General features: G+C 42.3%; 1 protein-coding gene across 5 annotated transcripts in view; it reads left to right on the forward strand.

Annotated features, from left to right (window-relative positions):
- The first annotated feature begins 1,275 nt into the window (after positions 1-1,275).
- Positions 1,276-17,097, forward strand: part of REC114 (REC114 meiotic recombination protein) — a 92,884-nt gene continuing 77,062 nt past the window's right edge. For 2 of the 5 annotated variants that reach the window (XM_072147832.1, XM_072147831.1), the window contains exons 1-2: positions 1,277-1,519; positions 16,944-17,033. In XM_072147832.1, coding sequence (XP_072003933.1) covers positions 1,301-1,519; positions 16,944-17,033 — 309 coding nt within the window. In that variant the 5' untranslated portion in view covers positions 1,277-1,300. Of the gene's footprint in view, positions 1,520-16,943; positions 17,034-17,097 lie in introns of all 5 variants that reach the window. The other 3 variants (XM_072147829.1, XM_072147830.1, XM_072147833.1) reach the window with 2 other exon arrangements.

The raw sequence follows: 17,097 nt of genomic DNA on the forward strand, positions 1-17,097 counted from the left end.
TAACCTTTCCTGCGGACCGGCTCTCCATGACCTTTCCAGCTAACTGAATCTGCTGTTACCCGTTCTGACCATTGCCTGTTATTCTATAAAGAACTGTGAGTTGATTTGCACAACGTTGCCTCCGTCTGATCCCTGGATACAGCTACTTACCACCAAAAGCTTCCCCGTCCATCAACCAGGGATTCATCCTACAGACACCTCAGGGGTTGCCCAGAGAAAAACCACTGCATCAGCCTCTCCCTCCTTAGTTCTTGCATACACCACCTGCTGGAGACCTGCCAGGCTGTAGGACAGCCCTCCAGTCCCCATACCAAGCACCGTGACCACACCATGCCCAAGGCCGCAACCGCCAGCCACTCCGATATTCTGGGCCCCGGCTTCCTCCAGGCCACAAGAAAAGGATAGGCCCCGATGGGATATGTTGCACATTTCTAAGAAGTTAATTTATACTTTTTGGAATAAAGCATAACATAAATAATATAAATGTGTTATCTCCATGATTGCACCGGCCCTAAATGTCATCTGGACCGCACAGCATGTAATATTTTTCATGTGTCTGAATATATTACAGGCAGTCCCCGGGTTACATACAAGATAGGGTCTGGAGGTTTGTTCTTAAGTTGAATTTGTATGTAAGTCGAAACTGTATATTTTATAATGGAAGTTCTAGACAATTTTTTTTTTTTTTGCCCCAGTGACAATTGGAGTTTCAAAATTTTTGGTGTAATTGGACCAAGAATTATCAATAAAGCTTCATTACAGACACCTTACAGCTGATCATTGCAGTCTGGGACTATAGTAAAGCATTCAGAGAGCTTCACCAGAGGTCACAGTGGGCAGAGGGGTCCGTCTGTAACTATGGGTTGTCTGTAAGTCGGGTGTCCTTAAGTAGGGGACCGCCTGTACTTAGCGTATTAATGGTTCTTTATGAAAGTATAACACTCAAAACTCAGTAAACAGGAAAATAAGAAAGGTAGGGAGTAAAAATAGAAACAAAAAATAGAGGGCATTAGCGTTAATTTGTTAAGCACACAATCCAGTAGATGCCATCGGCAGTGGAAACTACTGACTACAACAATACATTGCAACCTTCATTCTGAAAAGTAACAACACTGAACAAAGCACATGTATTCATATACACCACATGTCTGCCCTCCTAGAAGTGGCTGTCATGTTACACAGATGTCATCCTGACAGAAGAGTGAGGGCACAATTACTCAGGATTAGTCATTGCTCAATAGTCTCCTCACAACTTCCTGTGCCGCACATTTACCAGCAGGGGGAGCTCTCCGTCACATCCATGCGCTCTGCTCAGCTTACACACACAGCCCCCTCACAGAGACTTTCCCGCCTTTGCGGTGTAATGGCTGAGGCAGCAGGAGGCGGCACTTCTCAGTCTTGTGACCCTGCGACACCTACAGACTTAAGGGGGATAGAACAAGGAGAAAGCTGGATTCTCAAAAAGTATGGAAGAGTCGGGAGGCCAAGGGACAAAGATAAGCACCAGCCACAAAAACGGGTAAGATAATAAGTTATATTAGTGTCATGGCTTGGAATAAAGTGCAGTGCTAGCTTCCCATAGTGTAGCATGACTGTATACAGAGTGTAAGCACATACTGGGACTCCATTATACAGTGTACAGCCTGCAGTAGTCTCTGAGGTGTCACACATATCTGGATAGATGCAGACCACTTCTCAGTGACAAATATAGACATGGTTTGGACGTACATCATTGCTTACATGGTCCTGATTGAGAGGTTATATATCTGGACCTTACTAAAGGTTTTTTTTTTTAATGTGTCCCTCATATTCTTAAAGGTAATCTGTCATTACAAGCAAGCCTCTCAACTTACTGTACCTACTGGTAGCTCAATTCCTCAGTAGTCCAGGCCTGTGTGTAATGCAGCTTTTTTCCATTGGCGAGTGCACCAAATTTTCAAAGGAAATCGAGAGATTTATAAGAAGTGTCCGAGAACAAGACTGTATTGCAACCAATCAGAGCGCAGCTTTCTTTTTCCCACAGCTTTTTATGAAACTAAAGATGACCTCAGATTGGTTTTCATGGACAACTGGAACAGTTTTACCTGAGGCACTGCTGATAAACTTCAGAAAGATTCAGGCACAGAGACTGTGGCAACCTTCTTATATTTTTACCCATGACCTCAATCCTTCTAAAATAAAATTTTATAATTATACTAATGAGCCTGAAAGTCTGCTGGAGCGTCCCCCAGAGCCCCTTCTGGCTTGGGCAGTTACACTATCTCTAACTTCTCTCTCAGCACTTCCCACCCTCCTCTGCCTGCTCCAATATCACTGCAGCACAAAAGTTTCAGCACACAGTGAGAGGGGGAAGTGCTCCACCACACTGTGACAGTCTGCTAATGTGCAGCATGGAGTGGCTCTGGGAATTGCCCTAGTAGCCTTTTAGGCTCATTAGTACCCCTTTAAAATTTGATTTTAGAAGGAAGGTGGTCATGAACAACAATATAAGAAGATCAAAACAGTCACAGTGCCAGGATCTATGAGTAAGTGCCCCTGGTTTATCCATGCTTGATTTTGATGGTAGAGTTCCTTTAATAATATGCAGATGACTCTGAAGTGATTTAGGGGGCATTACCAAATCCCCTCCAGGTTCCACCCCCAAAGCACTTTAGATCTTGCCAGTGCATGCCCCAGACTGTCTATCTATTGCAGGTTTACTCTCCTCCTGGTTGGTCTGAAGTCTTTCTCGTGTGCTGTCTTTTTCACCATCAGTGCATTGCATTCAGTGCCAGACTGCGCATGCGCTTGTGATCAAGCAGGAGGAGTCTTTAGAGTAAATTACATATTCTTAAACGAAATATACCATCAAAATAAGCATGGATAAACCAGGGAAACTTACTCATATATTTAGGTACCATGGCTGTGGTAATCTTCTTATATTGGTTATCCTGGCTTTCTTCATTCTAAAATGGTTCCACATGAAAGTACAATTTGTTTTGCAGAAAACTCAGTTAAGTGAAAAAATAAAAAGAAAGGTAGGGAGTAAAAATGGAAATGCAAAAATAGTAAAGGGCATTGGCGTTAATGGATTAAGCACACAATCCAGTAGATACCATTGGCAGTGGAAACTACTGACGACAACAATACATTGCAACCTTCTTTCTGAAAAACACTACACTGAATAAAACCTATACACCTTATGGAACACGTCTCTGCCCTCCTAGAAGTGGCCATCATTTTACACAGATCTCATTCTGACAGACTCAAGCTAGGGCACAAGTACACACATACCGTGCCGCACATTTTCCAGCAGGGGTAGCTCTCCGTCACATGCATGCGCTCTGCTCAGCTTACACACACAATCCCCTCACAGAGCATTTCCCGCCTTTGCAGTGTAATGGCTGAGGAAGCAGGAGGCGGCAGTTCTCAGTCCTTTGACTCTGCGTCACCTGCAGACATCAAGGGGATGGGGTATTCTCATATTTTTTACATGTATTCTGGATTTGTACAAATTTTAGTAGAATTTTTGAATTTTCATGTAATGTTTTCATTTTGTCACTTTTTACACAAAGTTGCATGAAGGTGGTTGTGTATTAATTAAAAAGTTATTTTTCTATACATGGAAGGCTGTAATTTCAGAAAATAAATATTTTGACAGAATAGGCGCTTTTTACTTGGTGTGTTTTTTAACCCCTTACCAAAGTGTGATGTACGTTGCACATCGCCTACACAAGCATACTGCAGCAAACACCCGCTGGTAACACCTGTGATCGGTGGTAGCAAAAACCTAAAACTTCAAATCACCTCCCTTTCCCTAGAACTGATATAATAACAAACAAATAAAATCATATGGAAAAAATAGAAATTAGATTCGCTCACCCAGTCACCTGAATTTCCTCCTCCAAAACGTCCTTGTGGTGGTGCCCACCACCGGATTCTTGACAGGGAAAATCTTGGATTTAGCAACAAAAACTAAGGTAAGCGGCAGCACTCCAAATCCCACGTACGTACGATGTTTTAATGGCAAAAAATCCTTTATTCAATAAAACATGTGCACATCAGGAATTACACACAAGCGCCTAAGATCAACGCGTTTCGGCGCTATCGCGTCTTAGTCATGATCTTATACACGAGTATATACGGTAAGTCCATTCTGAAAACTGAGAAGTTTATAGAAGTAAACTGTAATGAGTCTGGAAAACCAATTTAGGTATATGGCTTCTGATAAAAGTGTAGGCCGCTACATCAGAGCACCACATCAGAGACCTTAGCTTCAAGACCTGGTAGATTTGATCCCACTATTAAGGGATCTTCCCTTCTAGGAGGATGACCTATAAGGATAAGCCTTGAAAATATTGTTGAGACAGTCAGAAGTTAAAGTTTCCTTCAAAAAGATAGAAAGACATTCCCAAAGATTAGGCTCCACTTTAACAGAGAGCAGAAAAGAAACGTTTTCAGGATGCATTTACGTTTTGCGTTTTGAAACATAATCTAGATGGAACTGGGAGGGGCTCAGCCATAGTCTGGACAGGGGAAGGGGGTCTAGGGAATAAGCCATGTCATGATTGGGAGGATCTGAGGCGTCATCCATAGACTGGAATGAATGGGCCGTGGGGGGGGGGGGGGTCTGTGGTGTCTGCCATAGTTTGGTCTGGGTCCTGCATCAGTCATAGTCTGGATGGGGTGTCTGCCATAGTCTTCTCTGTAGGTTGAAATTTCTGAGTAGACAACAAAAAGGTTGGGCACCCTTTATTACTATAATTGTCTCAATTGGTCATTTAAAGAGAACCCGTCAGGCAAAATAAACTAAATATAAACTAAATATATTTTCATAAACTGCCATTAGAGAGCATTGCCTCTATCCCTTCATTGTTCCTCTACATGCCTGTAAACCTAAGCAATGAGGTCCTAAAGCTGTATGCAAATGACCTGTGAAATGTCCAATGAGTCATTAGCATATTCAAGCTGTCCAGCTTATTCATGAGTGGGAGGCACAGCCACACCCCCAGTGCTTGACTGACAGCCTGTATAATGATGTGAGGCTGTATAATGATGTGCTTCCTGGTGCTGGTGGCTACACCCCCTGCAGCCTGTGTGTGTGTATAGGAGAGATCCAACAGCTCCAGGCAGCCATGTTACAGCAGAACATGTCAGATTCATGTGTAGCTGATGTCTGTGTCTCTCACCTGTATATTAGGAAGATGCAGCATGTCAGCAGATGCAGCACACACACTAGCCATGCTTTACTATACATTAATGACAATCTCTGAAGGGAAGAGATAAGATCTGGAGATATTTTTAGTTATTGTGGTCGGGACCTATATTCAAAATCTATTCTCATATTCCTTGCATTTCTGCAAGGAAAAAGAAGGTCCTTAGACCCAATTTAAAACTTAACTTTTAATGTTCCTTATTGTTATGAACAAATTGTATTTTATATAATATTTATACAGAAAATTTGGTGCTAGCCTATATTAACGTGAGTTAAAATCGTGTCGTGGTGGGGGTGGGTACTGGATTCTGCTGTAATTAGGAGATAGGAATTTTGGATACTAGTCAGAGTAGATTTGTATATGCGCCCTGGTGTGTGTAGCCCAGTTGGTATGGTATATGTATCCCTTCAAAAAAGGTAGCAGTTCCTTTAAATGAAAGGCTCCTTGGAGGCTCTCTTGTACTAGAAAATGGTCTGCTCTCTTGTCATATGGGTGATGAGGTCGCCGCTATTGCTAAGCTACTCTAATAGATCGTAATTCCTATAGATTCTCTCCTGATTTAATCACTAGTTGCAGTGTGTCGCTGCAGATCGGCACACTGCTAGGTAGTGTTTGTACCCCTACTTTCCACCACTTCTTTAAAAGTATAGGCGTTCATACAGCCCCCCCGACATGTTTCGCCATATCTATGGCGTCCTCAGGGGGTATCGGGGCTGAACTGACGCGTTCGGCGTGTTTCCTTTCCTTATATAACCTTGTGACGTGACGTCATTAGTGGGTGCGTTCGAAGGACCCAATCGCCTGCCAATAGGATTTCGTAATCCGTCAGCTGTTCCACTTGCCTACCATACTTAGTTTCTAATTGGTTGTTTGTTCTTACCTCATCGTTAAGGGACTCGTATTGTCATGGTTACCAAGGGGGTTGAGGATTCTTGCGCATGCGTGCCGACTTGGAGAGATCTCGGTGCCGATCCCTCCATGTAGTTGCGTCGGCAAAAAGGTATATCCACGCATGCGTGCCGACTTGTAATTCTTTCGGCGTAAAAAGATGTGAGCATGTGCGCAGACTTAGAAGTTATCGGCTCAGATGAATGTACGCATGCGTGCCGACTTAGAGTTTTTCTGTGCAGTTGTATATGTGCATGTATGTCGACTTAAAGTTTCTCAGCACAAGTAAGTATACGCATGCGTGCCGACTTAGAATATTTCGGCACAGGTAAGTATATGTATGTGTACCGACTTGGAATTTCACCATGGGTGAGTAGAATTGTAAGTCCCTATTGTTGATTTGACAATTCGTTGTCAATTGCAATTGATGTATTAATCCTAAAGAAGGGCTGTTGTAAGCTTAGTGGATGTAAATCAACATACTTTTTAGCTCCAGTTGGAGTCTATATCTCGGCGAAGGTTTATGAAAGTATATAATTGTATAGGTTATTTTATGGAGGTTTATAGAAAGATTATAACGTCCACATCTATAGGTTAAGAATTCAAGGAGAAATAGTACAGTTATAAACGTAGTAATTGCTAGCACCTATATTACATTTTAATATTTTCGAGTGTGTAAGTAATGTACTTGGTACAAGATTGCTACAGTGTAGTTTCACTGTGGGTTTTAGTACGATGGAAGTTATAAAGTTTGGTGGTCCTAGATGAAGGGGGTGAAGGTGAAACCTTCGTTCAGTCCATGTGGGCTCAGACTTTTAAGTTGATAGATCCATTTGGCCTCTAGTTGCATCAGTTGGCGATCTAAATTGCCTTTTCTTGGGCCAATTTTCAGGGTATCAATTCCCCAGAATCTTAGATGTTCCATATCGCCATTATGTTTAAGGCGTATATGTCTAGCTAGAGAAGTATCTTTGCCAGTTCGAGTGGCACTGAGATGTGAGGATATTCTTCTTCTCAATTCTTGGGTTGTCTTCCCTACGTACAATTTCGGGCAGTTGCATTTGGCGACATAAACCACGTTGGTGGTTTTACAGTTAATGAATTTGCGGATTTCATATGTTTTTTGATCTGGTGGATTTATAAAAGTTTTGGTTTTTGCCATATATTTACAGAAGGAGCAAGTTCCACACGAGTAGGATCCTTTTAATGAATGTTGTAGCCAGTCGCTGCCTTTAGATACTTTATATGAGAGATGACTGTGTACTAATAGATCTCTTAAATTCTTTCCCCTTCGGTAGGATGTTTTTTAATTCTTTGTCATTGCTGAGGATGGGCCATAGCGTTTTTAGGACCCCCAAGACTTCTTGTGAGTGGACATCATATGTTCCAATGCATCTAACCAGATGTGTATCAGTCTTTTTATGTCTATTTACAAGGAGGTCCTCTCTTTTTGTAGTTTTGGCTCTGTGATAGGCTTTGTGTAATGTTTTTTTTGGATAGCCCCTTTCTCTAAATCTGGAATAGAGATTGGAGCATTCTCTTTCAAAATCTCCATCTCTGGAGCAATTGCGCCTTGCTCTGAGATATTGGCCCACCGGTATACCGCTTTTTAGAGAGTGTGGATGCCAGCTCTCCCAGTTTAAAAGATTATTTGTGGCAGTTTCCTTCCGGTATATTGTTGTGTGTAAGTGACCTGTGTGATCTTTGCTGATTGTGAGATCCAAAAAATTAATGCTATTTTTGTTGATTTCTGAGGTGAACCTCATGGCAATGGTGTTTTGATTTAGCTTGTGAACGAATTCTTGGAAGGTGGGGATATCTCCCTCCCAGAGGACCAGCACGTCATCTATATACCTTCCCCAGAATAGTATGTGTTTGGTATAGGGGGTAAATTCTTCTATGAAGACGTGCTGGTCCTCCCACCATCCAAGAAAAAGGTTAGCATATGTTGGTGCGCAGGTGGTGCCCATGGCGGTACCCTTCAATTGATGGTAAAGGGTACCGCCAAAGAGAAAATAATTGTGAGTCAGTAAAAAAGTGAGAAGTGAAATGGTGAATTGATTGTGCTGGTGAAACTGGGTGCTTTTTGTGTTCAAATAGAATTGAACTGCTTTCAAGCCCAATTCGTGCTGAATACTGCTGTACAGTGTCTCTACATCCAAACTGGCTATGTGGGTCTCTGAGGTGACTGTGATGTCATGTAATTTGGTTATCAGATCCTTCGTATCTTTGAGAAATGATGGTAGGGACCAAACAAATGGTTGTAATATTTTGTCAACATAGATACTTATACCCTGAGTGAGGTTTTCGTTGCCAGAGACGATTGGTCTCCCCGGGACTGGTCTTACTGCCTTGTGAATTTTGGGGAGAGCATAAAAGGTAGCCACTGTTGGTTTGAGATTTAGCATGTATTTATATTCATCTGGGGTAATTAGTTGATGTTCTTTCGCTTCTTCCAGTATTAAAGTCAGCTCAGTTAGGTAGTTAGAGGTTGGGTCAGATTGAAGGATTTCATAAGTTTCTCGGTCATTTAGTATCTTTTTTGCCATTAGGATATAGTCCACACGATTCATAAGTACTGTATTGCCACCCTTATCAGAGGGTTTTATTATTACTTGGTCTAGAGCCCTTAGCTCATCCAAGGCTTTTTGTTCGGCTTTATTCAAATTTGATGTAGCTCCTGTTTTGGATAGATGTAAATCTTCCAACATTTGGGTGGCTGTATCCACAAAAGTTTGGATGTTTGGGTATTGGGAAAAAGCCAGCGTGGTTCTGGACTTAGGTTTTAAGTTGGTAAGTGGTGGTTGGATTGACTCGGGGGTTACGATGTTTTCTTCTTCTAATTGTTGTAAGGTATTGAGGACTATGTTATCATTCTTCTCTATATTTTCTTGATCTTTGTCTAATGTAATATAATTTTTATGTAACGCCAGCTTACGGGCAAAGAGGTTGATGTCTTTAATCCAAAGAAACTTGTTGAAATGTGGGATTGGTGTAAAGGATAGACCTCTCCTCAAAACCTTTAGTTGTTCTAAAGTTAGGGTATGTGAAGATAAGTTGATAACAAGTTTATCTTCATCATTTAATGTAAAGATGTCCGTGTTGTCTTGCTCTAATTCACGTTGAAACCCCACTTGTTTCTTTCTTTCGGGATTGGGTACTGTGTCCCTCCTCCTAAAAAAGGAGTCCTTGGTGGTGCGATTGTACTCTCTGCTACAACTAACGGGAGTAGGGTACCCGTGGCTGTAATATTTGGCATAGTTTGTGTTTGGCTCTCCGTGTTTATCGCTGGTGGACACAAGAGTGAGGTCGTTTGGGATTGAGTAACGCCCGGCCTGGGGATATTTACACTTGTTTGGGAAGTAACAAAAGATTGTGGCTGCGATGAGTAATTTCTGTACATTGAGGGATTTTCTGATTGCCATCTTGGTGTATGTCTGTTCTGAGGCGTTCTTTTTGATTGTTGGTTATTTCTATTTCTGCCTTTTCGTTTGGTGCCTCCCCTCAATGAAGATACGGAGGCAGTGTCATCCGTACCAGAGGTTTCTGTTTCGGATACCTCTGTGTTTTGTGAGACGTTATTTGATTTCGTGTATGACTGATGTTGTTGTCTACGTGTATAGATTTGACCTGTCTCGAAGTCGTTTTTATCGCGGATGTATTTTCTGTGTTTTCTTTCTTTTATTTCGCTTGTGAGAGTATTGATATTCTTTTGTAACTTATCTTCCCAGTTTTTAAATTCTGTATGTGTTCTAAAGATTTGTATATCCCTAATTTCCTTTTCTAGTTGTTCTCCGGTTTTTTGCATGAAGCTCTTTTCGTATTCACATAAATAGCTCATAAGCCGTAGGGAGCTCTCCGTGAGGATTTGTTGCCAACCTTTAATAAAATTGTTGTCCTCTTGATGTGCGTTGGGAAAAAGGTTGATACGTAGCCCTCTATGAACTATCTTTTGCTGTAGGTATGTTTCCAAGCTTAATAGCTCCCAATTGGAGCGTATGTACTGTTTGTAAGTTTTTGTGAGTTCTTTGAATGCAACTTGTATGTTAGATTGACTGATGGGGAGAGATTCCCTAGAGAAAACTTGGGATGCCCCTATCGTGATAGGATTAAATTCAACTTTTTGTGAGAGAAAGCTCGCCATTTAGTTTTAAATAGTCAAACCAAAAAATTATAACTTTAAACGTAATCCGATCTCCTCTTTGGGGGGGTTTACCCAATTCTAAATCTATGACAATCTCTGAAGGGAAGAGATAAGATCTGGAGATATTTTTAGTTATTGTGGTCGGGACCTATATTCAAAATCTATTCTCATATTCCTTGCATTTCTGCAAGGAAAAAGAAGGTCCTTAGACCCAATTTAAAACTTAACTTTTAATGTTCCTTATTGTTATGAACAAATTGTATTTTATATAATATTTATACAGAAAATTTGGTGCTAGCCTATATTAACGTGAGTTAAAATCGTGTCGTGGTGGGGGTGGGTACTGGATTCTGCTGTAATTAGGAGATAGGAATTTTGGATACTAGTCAGAGTAGATTTGTATATGCGCCCTGGTGTGTGTAGCCCAGGTGGTATGGTATATGTATCCCTTCAAAAAAGGTAGCAGTTCCTTTAAATGAAAGGCTCCTTGGAGGCTCTCTTGTACTAGAAAATGGTCTGCTCTCTTGTCATATGGGTGATGAGGTCGCCGCTATTGCTAAGCTACTCTAATAGATCGTAATTCCTATAGATTCTCTCCTGATTTAATCACTAGTTGTAGTGTGTCGCTGCAGATCGGCACACTGCTAGGTAGTGTTTGTACCCCTACTTTCCACCACTTCTTTAAAAGTATAGGCGTTCATACAGCCCCCCCGACATGTTTCGCCATATCTATGGCGTCCTCAGGGGGTATCGGGGCTGAACTGACGCGTTCGGCGTGTTTCCATTCCTTATATAACCTTGTGACGTGACGTCATTAGTGGGTGCGTTCGAAGGACCCAATCGCCTGCCAATAGGATTTCGTAATCCGTCAGCTGTTCCACTTGCCTACCATACTTAGTTTCTAATTGGTTGTTTGTTCTTACCTCATCGTTAAGGGACTCGTATTGTCATGGTTACCAAGGGGGTTGAGGATTCTTGCGCATGCGTGCCGACTTGGAGAGATCTCGGTGCCGATCCCTCCATGTAGTTGCGTCGGCAAAAAGGTATATCCACGCATGCGTGCCGACTTGTAATTCTTTCGGCGTAAAAAGATGTGAGCATGTGCGCCGACTTAGAAGTTATCGGCTCAGATGAATGTACGCATGCGTGCCGACTTAGAGTTTTTCTGTGCAGTTGTATATGTGCATGTATGTCGACTTAAAGTTTCTCAGCACAAGTAAGTATACGCATGCGTGCCGACTTAGAATATTTCGGCACAGGTAAGTATATGTATGTGTACCGACTTGGAATTTCACCATGGGTGAGTAGAATTGTAAGTCCCTATTGTTGATTTGACAATTCGTTGTCAATTGCAATTGATGTATTAATCCTAAAGAAGGGCTGTTGTAAGCTTAGTGGATGTAAATCAACATACTTTTTAGCTCCAGTTGGAGTCTATATCTCGGCGAAGGTTTATGAAAGTATATAATTGTATAGGTTATTTTATGGAGGTTTATAGAAAGATTATAACGTCCACATCTATAGGTTAAGAATTCAAGGAGAAATAGTACAGTTATAAACGTAGTAATTGCTAGCACCTATATTACATTTTAATATTTTCGAGTGTGTAAGTAATGTACTTGGTACAAGATTGCTACAGTGTAGTTTCACTGTGGGTTTTAGTACGTTGGAAGTTATAAAGTTTGGTGGTCCTAGATGAAGGGGGTGAAGGTGAAACCTTCGTTCAGTCCATGTGGGCTCAGACTTTTAAGTTGATAGATCCATTTGGCCTCTAGTTGCATCAGTTGGCGATCTAAATTGCCTTTTCTTGGGCCAATTTTCAGGGTATCAATTCCCCAGAATCTTAGATGTTCCATATCGCCATTATGTTTAAGGCGTATATGTCTAGCTAGAGAAGTATCTTTGCCAGTTCGAGTGGCACTGAGATGTGAGGATATTCTTCTTCTCAATAAACCACCAACGTGGTTTATGTCGCCAAATGCAACTGCCCGAAATTGTACGTAGGGAAGACAACCCAAGAATTGAGAAGAAGAATATCCTCACATCTCAGTGCCACTCGAACTGGCAAAGATACTTCTCTAGCTAGACATATACGCCTTAAACATAATGGCGATATGGAACATCTAAGATTCTGGGGAATTGATACCCTGAAAATTGGCCCAAGAAAAGGCAATTTAGATCGCCAACTGATGCAACTAGAGGCCAAATGGATCTATCAACTTAAAAGTCTGAGCCCACATGGACTGAACGAAGGTTTCACCTTCACCCCCTTCATCTAGGACCACCAAACTTTATAACTTCCATCGTACTAAAACCCACAGTGAAACTACACTGTAGCAATCTTGTACCAAGTACATTACTTACACACTCGAAAATATTAAAATGTAATATAGGTGCTAGCAATTACTACGTTTATAACTGTACTATTTCTCCTTGAATTCTTAACCTATAGATGTGGACGTTATAATCTTTCTATAAACCTCCATAAAATAACCTATACAATTATATACTTTCATAAACCTTCGCCGAGATATAGACTCCAACTGGAGCTAAAAAGTATGTTGATTTACATCCACTAAGCTTACAACAGCCCTTCTTTAGGATTAATACATCAATTGCAATTGACAACGAATTGTCAAATCAACAATAGGGACTTACAATTCTACTCACCCATGGTGAAATTCCAAGTCGGTACACATACATATACTTACCTGTGCCGAAATATTCTAAGTCGGCACGCATGCGTATACTTACTTGTGCTGAGAAACTTTAAGTCGACATACATGCACATATACAACTGCACAGAAAAACTCTAAGTCGGCACGCATGCGTACATTCATCTGAGCCGATAACTTCTAAGTCTGCGCACATGCTCACATCTTTTTACGCCGAAAGAATTACAAGTCGGCACGCATGCGTGGATATACCTTTTTGCCGACGCAACTACATGGAGGGATCGGCACCGAGATCTCTCCAAGTCGGCACGCATGCGCAAGAATCCTCAACCCCCTTGGTAACCATGACAATACGAGTCCCTTAACGATGAGGTAAGAACAAACAACCAATTAGAAACTAAGTATGGTAGGCAAGTGGAACAGCTGACGGATTACGAAATCCTATTGGCAGGCGATTGGGTCCTTCGAACGCACCCACTAATGACGTCACGTCACAAGGTTATATAAGGAATGGAAACACGCCGAACGCGTCAGTTCAGCCCCGATACCCCCTGAGGACGCCATAGATATGGCGAAACATGTCGGGGGGGCTGTATGAACCCCTATACTTTTAAAGAAGTGGTGGAAAGTAGGGGTACAAACACTACCTAGCAGTGTGCCGATCTGCAGCGACACACTACAACTAGTGATTAAATCAGGAGAGAATCTATAGGAATTACGATCTATTAGAGTAGCTTAGCAATAGCGGCGACCTCATCACCCATATGACAAGAGAGCAGACCATTTTCTAGTACAAGAGAGCCTCCAAGGAGCCTTTCATTTAAAGGAACTGCTACCTTTTTTGAAGGGATACATATACCATACCACCTGGGCTACACACACCAGGGCACATATACAAATCTACTCTGACTAGTATCCAAAATTCCTATCTCCTAATTACAGCAGAATCCAGTACCCACCCCCACCACGACACGATTTTAACTCACGTTAATATAGGCTAGCACCAAATTTTCTGTATAAATATTATATAAAATACAATTTGTTCATAACAATAAGGAACATTAAAAGTTAAGTTTTAAATTGGGTCTAAGGACCTTCTTTTTCCTTGCAGAAATGCAAGGAATATGAGAATAGATTACTATACATTACACACAGACATGAGCAGGGGGAGGAGAGGGGAGGGGTAACAGGGGTGACATCACTGCCTCTGACCATGTGACCAGCCTCATTTACATGATAAAAAATAGATGATTTTACAAGGAATAATGTATGACATAACTAGATAAAGGCTGGGATGGGATCCTTGTAAGCTGCTCCAACAGGTAGAGGTGACAGGACAAGTGACACAGACCTGATGACAGGTGTCCTTTAAGCACTGAAACATGGACTGTAATTATTTTCTTGCTGTCTATTAACACTAAATATACCTAGTGGTTATTTATTTGTATTACTGAAAATTCCATACTCCTCCTCCTTTGTTCAAAAATGGTGAGGGTATTATTATTCTTCTGAAAAAATGTTAGAGGGATCTCTGAGTCCATATGATTTTCATGTTTTACCTCCTCGGATACCAGTTGTTTCCTCTCTGCCCTAAGAAGCTTTGTATCTGTTTTACAAAGACTAGTGATGAATGTTAAAGGGCACCTACCACCACGATTCTACCTATAAAGGTAGAACGGGTGGTAGGTGGATGAATGGGACATGAGGATAGCCCTTTTTTGGGCTAATCCTCACGTCCCGGCTATCCTTTAGTAAACTTTAATCCATGGGTATGCAAATTTTTTTAAGTGGCTACTGGGGCGTGGAGTAGCCGGACATGAGGCTACCGTCGCGGCTACTCTACGCCCCAGTAGCCTCTTTCCTCCGCCTACCATGTCATCTTCGGCGCGCAGCTACGCGAATACCCGGTGTTCTGCACATGCGTAGAACGCAGGTCTGCGGGTGCGGGGCCACAGCTCCGAGGCCGGAGCTACTGCGCATGCACAGAATGCCGGTTATTTGGACGAAGATGACATGGTAGGTGGAGGAAAGAGGCTACTGGGGCGTGGAGTAGCCGCGACGGTAGCCTCATGTCCGGCTACTCCACGCCCCAGTAGCCGCTTAAAAAAATTTGCATACCCACGGATTAAGTTTACTAAAGGATAGCCGGGACGTGAGGATTAGCCCAAAAAAGGGCTCTCCTCATGTCCCATTCATCCACAGGCGCTTATGGCCTCTGTTTATAGTGAACCCGTCAGGCAAAATAACCCCCCTAAACTAAATATATTTTCATAAACTGCCATTAGAGAGCATTGTCTCTATCCCTTCATTGTCCCTCTACATGCCTGTAAACTTAAGGAATGATGTCCTAAAGCTGTATGCAAATGACCTGTGAGATGTCCAATGAAGCATTAGCATATTCAAGCTGTCCACTCTATTCATGAGTGGGAGGCATAGCCACACCCCCAGTACTTGACTGACAGCCTGTATAATGATGTGAGGCTGTATAATAATGTGCTTTCTGGTGCTGCCGGCCACACCCCCTGCAGCCTGTGTGTGTATAGGAGAGATACAACAGCTCCAGGCAGCCATGTTATAGCAGGCACTTGTGTAGCTGATGTCAGCAGATGCAGCACACACACTAGCCATGCTTTACTATACATTACACACAGAGATGAGCAGGGGAAGGAGAGGGGAAGGGTAATGGGTGACATCACTGCCTCTGACCATGTGACCAGCCTCATATAAATAATATAGAAAAGATAATTTTATAATGATTAATGTATGAATTGACTAGATAAAGGCTGGGCTGGGATCCTTGTGAGCTGCTCCAACAGGTAATAGTGACAGGACAAGTGACAAAGACCTAATGACAGGTGTCCTTTAACATTTTTCTCTCAGGAGACCACATGATAGAATATTGTAATCTTGTGAATCAATGAGAAATAGATTTACTATAAATAAAGACAATTCAGTGTTTCTCATGATACATTCTTTCTACCGTATTTTCCGGACTATAAGGCGCACTTAAAAGCCTTGGATTTCCTTGGAAATCCAAAGTGCGCCTTATAGTCCGGTGCGCCCTATGTATGGCGCTGGGCAGCGGACCATACTTACATAGGTCCCCGCTACCGGAGACAGCAGATCTCCAGCGGGAACTGCAGACCACGGGGCACGAACAACTTCTGCCACGTGGTCTGCAGTTCCCGCTGGAGATCTGCTGTCTCCGGTAGCGGGGACCTATGTAAGTATGGTCCGCTGCCCTCCTCCACCTCCCCCTCACCTTCCCCACTCACCTTCCCCGCGTCGCCGCGTCTCGTCGGGTCTCGTCTTCGGGTCGCGTCTCTTCTCTGCGTCGCGTCCCGTCGCGTCTCCGCTCCGCCCCCGGACCTCCGACACGCCCCCGGACCCCGCGCCTTATAGTCCGATGCGCCTTATATATGGAATTATTACATATATAAGGCTCATCGGACTAATGCGCCTTATATTCCGGTGCGCCTAATGGCCCGGAAAATACGGTAATATTACAGGAATCAAACATGTATGTTAACGCTTCATGACTGTTTCAGTAGGCCCCTGGGCGACAGAGACTCAGTGGGCCCCTTCGCAGTGAACTCACAAAGCAACATTCAAAATTCAGAAACTAGAAAAGTCTCCTGTTCCCTAAAATATTCCCTAGTTTATCATACCAAACAACCCTCTAATGGTTATTTTATATAAGCCCTCTCACACCCTATGGATTCATTAGATACAGCCCCTCTCATCCCCGTGGATTTTATTATGTACAGCCTTATGTGGGACCCCCTCCTCCCCCAAGCAGCTGAGCCCCGGAACTTGCACAGGGTATGCCCAGTACTGGCGCGGGCCCTGGTTTAAGTTTTGGCATTTCATGTATTCATGATTTTCAGGTTAAACTGCATCTCACCCACATCATAAAGCACTACATTCTTTTTTGACTTAATTATTGGTGCAGTTTTTGTGACTGAAACTTGTTAAATACATGTGTCTTGCCTGTTAATATAAGAAACTGCACCTAAAAAAAAAATTATTACATCTTTATAGGTATACGAGTCAAATGGAGAATCTGGTAGTATTACCCTAACTATACTAAATACGGGACATTTTTTCATCTACCAAGGTCAAACATTACTGGTAAGTGCAGCACCTTTTCTGCCTTTCCTTGCTCAGAGTTTTAATATCTACCATTTGGTATCTC

This window comes from Engystomops pustulosus, chromosome 4 (assembly GCF_040894005.1).
Source record: "Engystomops pustulosus chromosome 4, aEngPut4.maternal, whole genome shotgun sequence".
Classification (NCBI taxonomy): domain Eukaryota; kingdom Metazoa; phylum Chordata; class Amphibia; order Anura; family Leptodactylidae; genus Engystomops; species Engystomops pustulosus.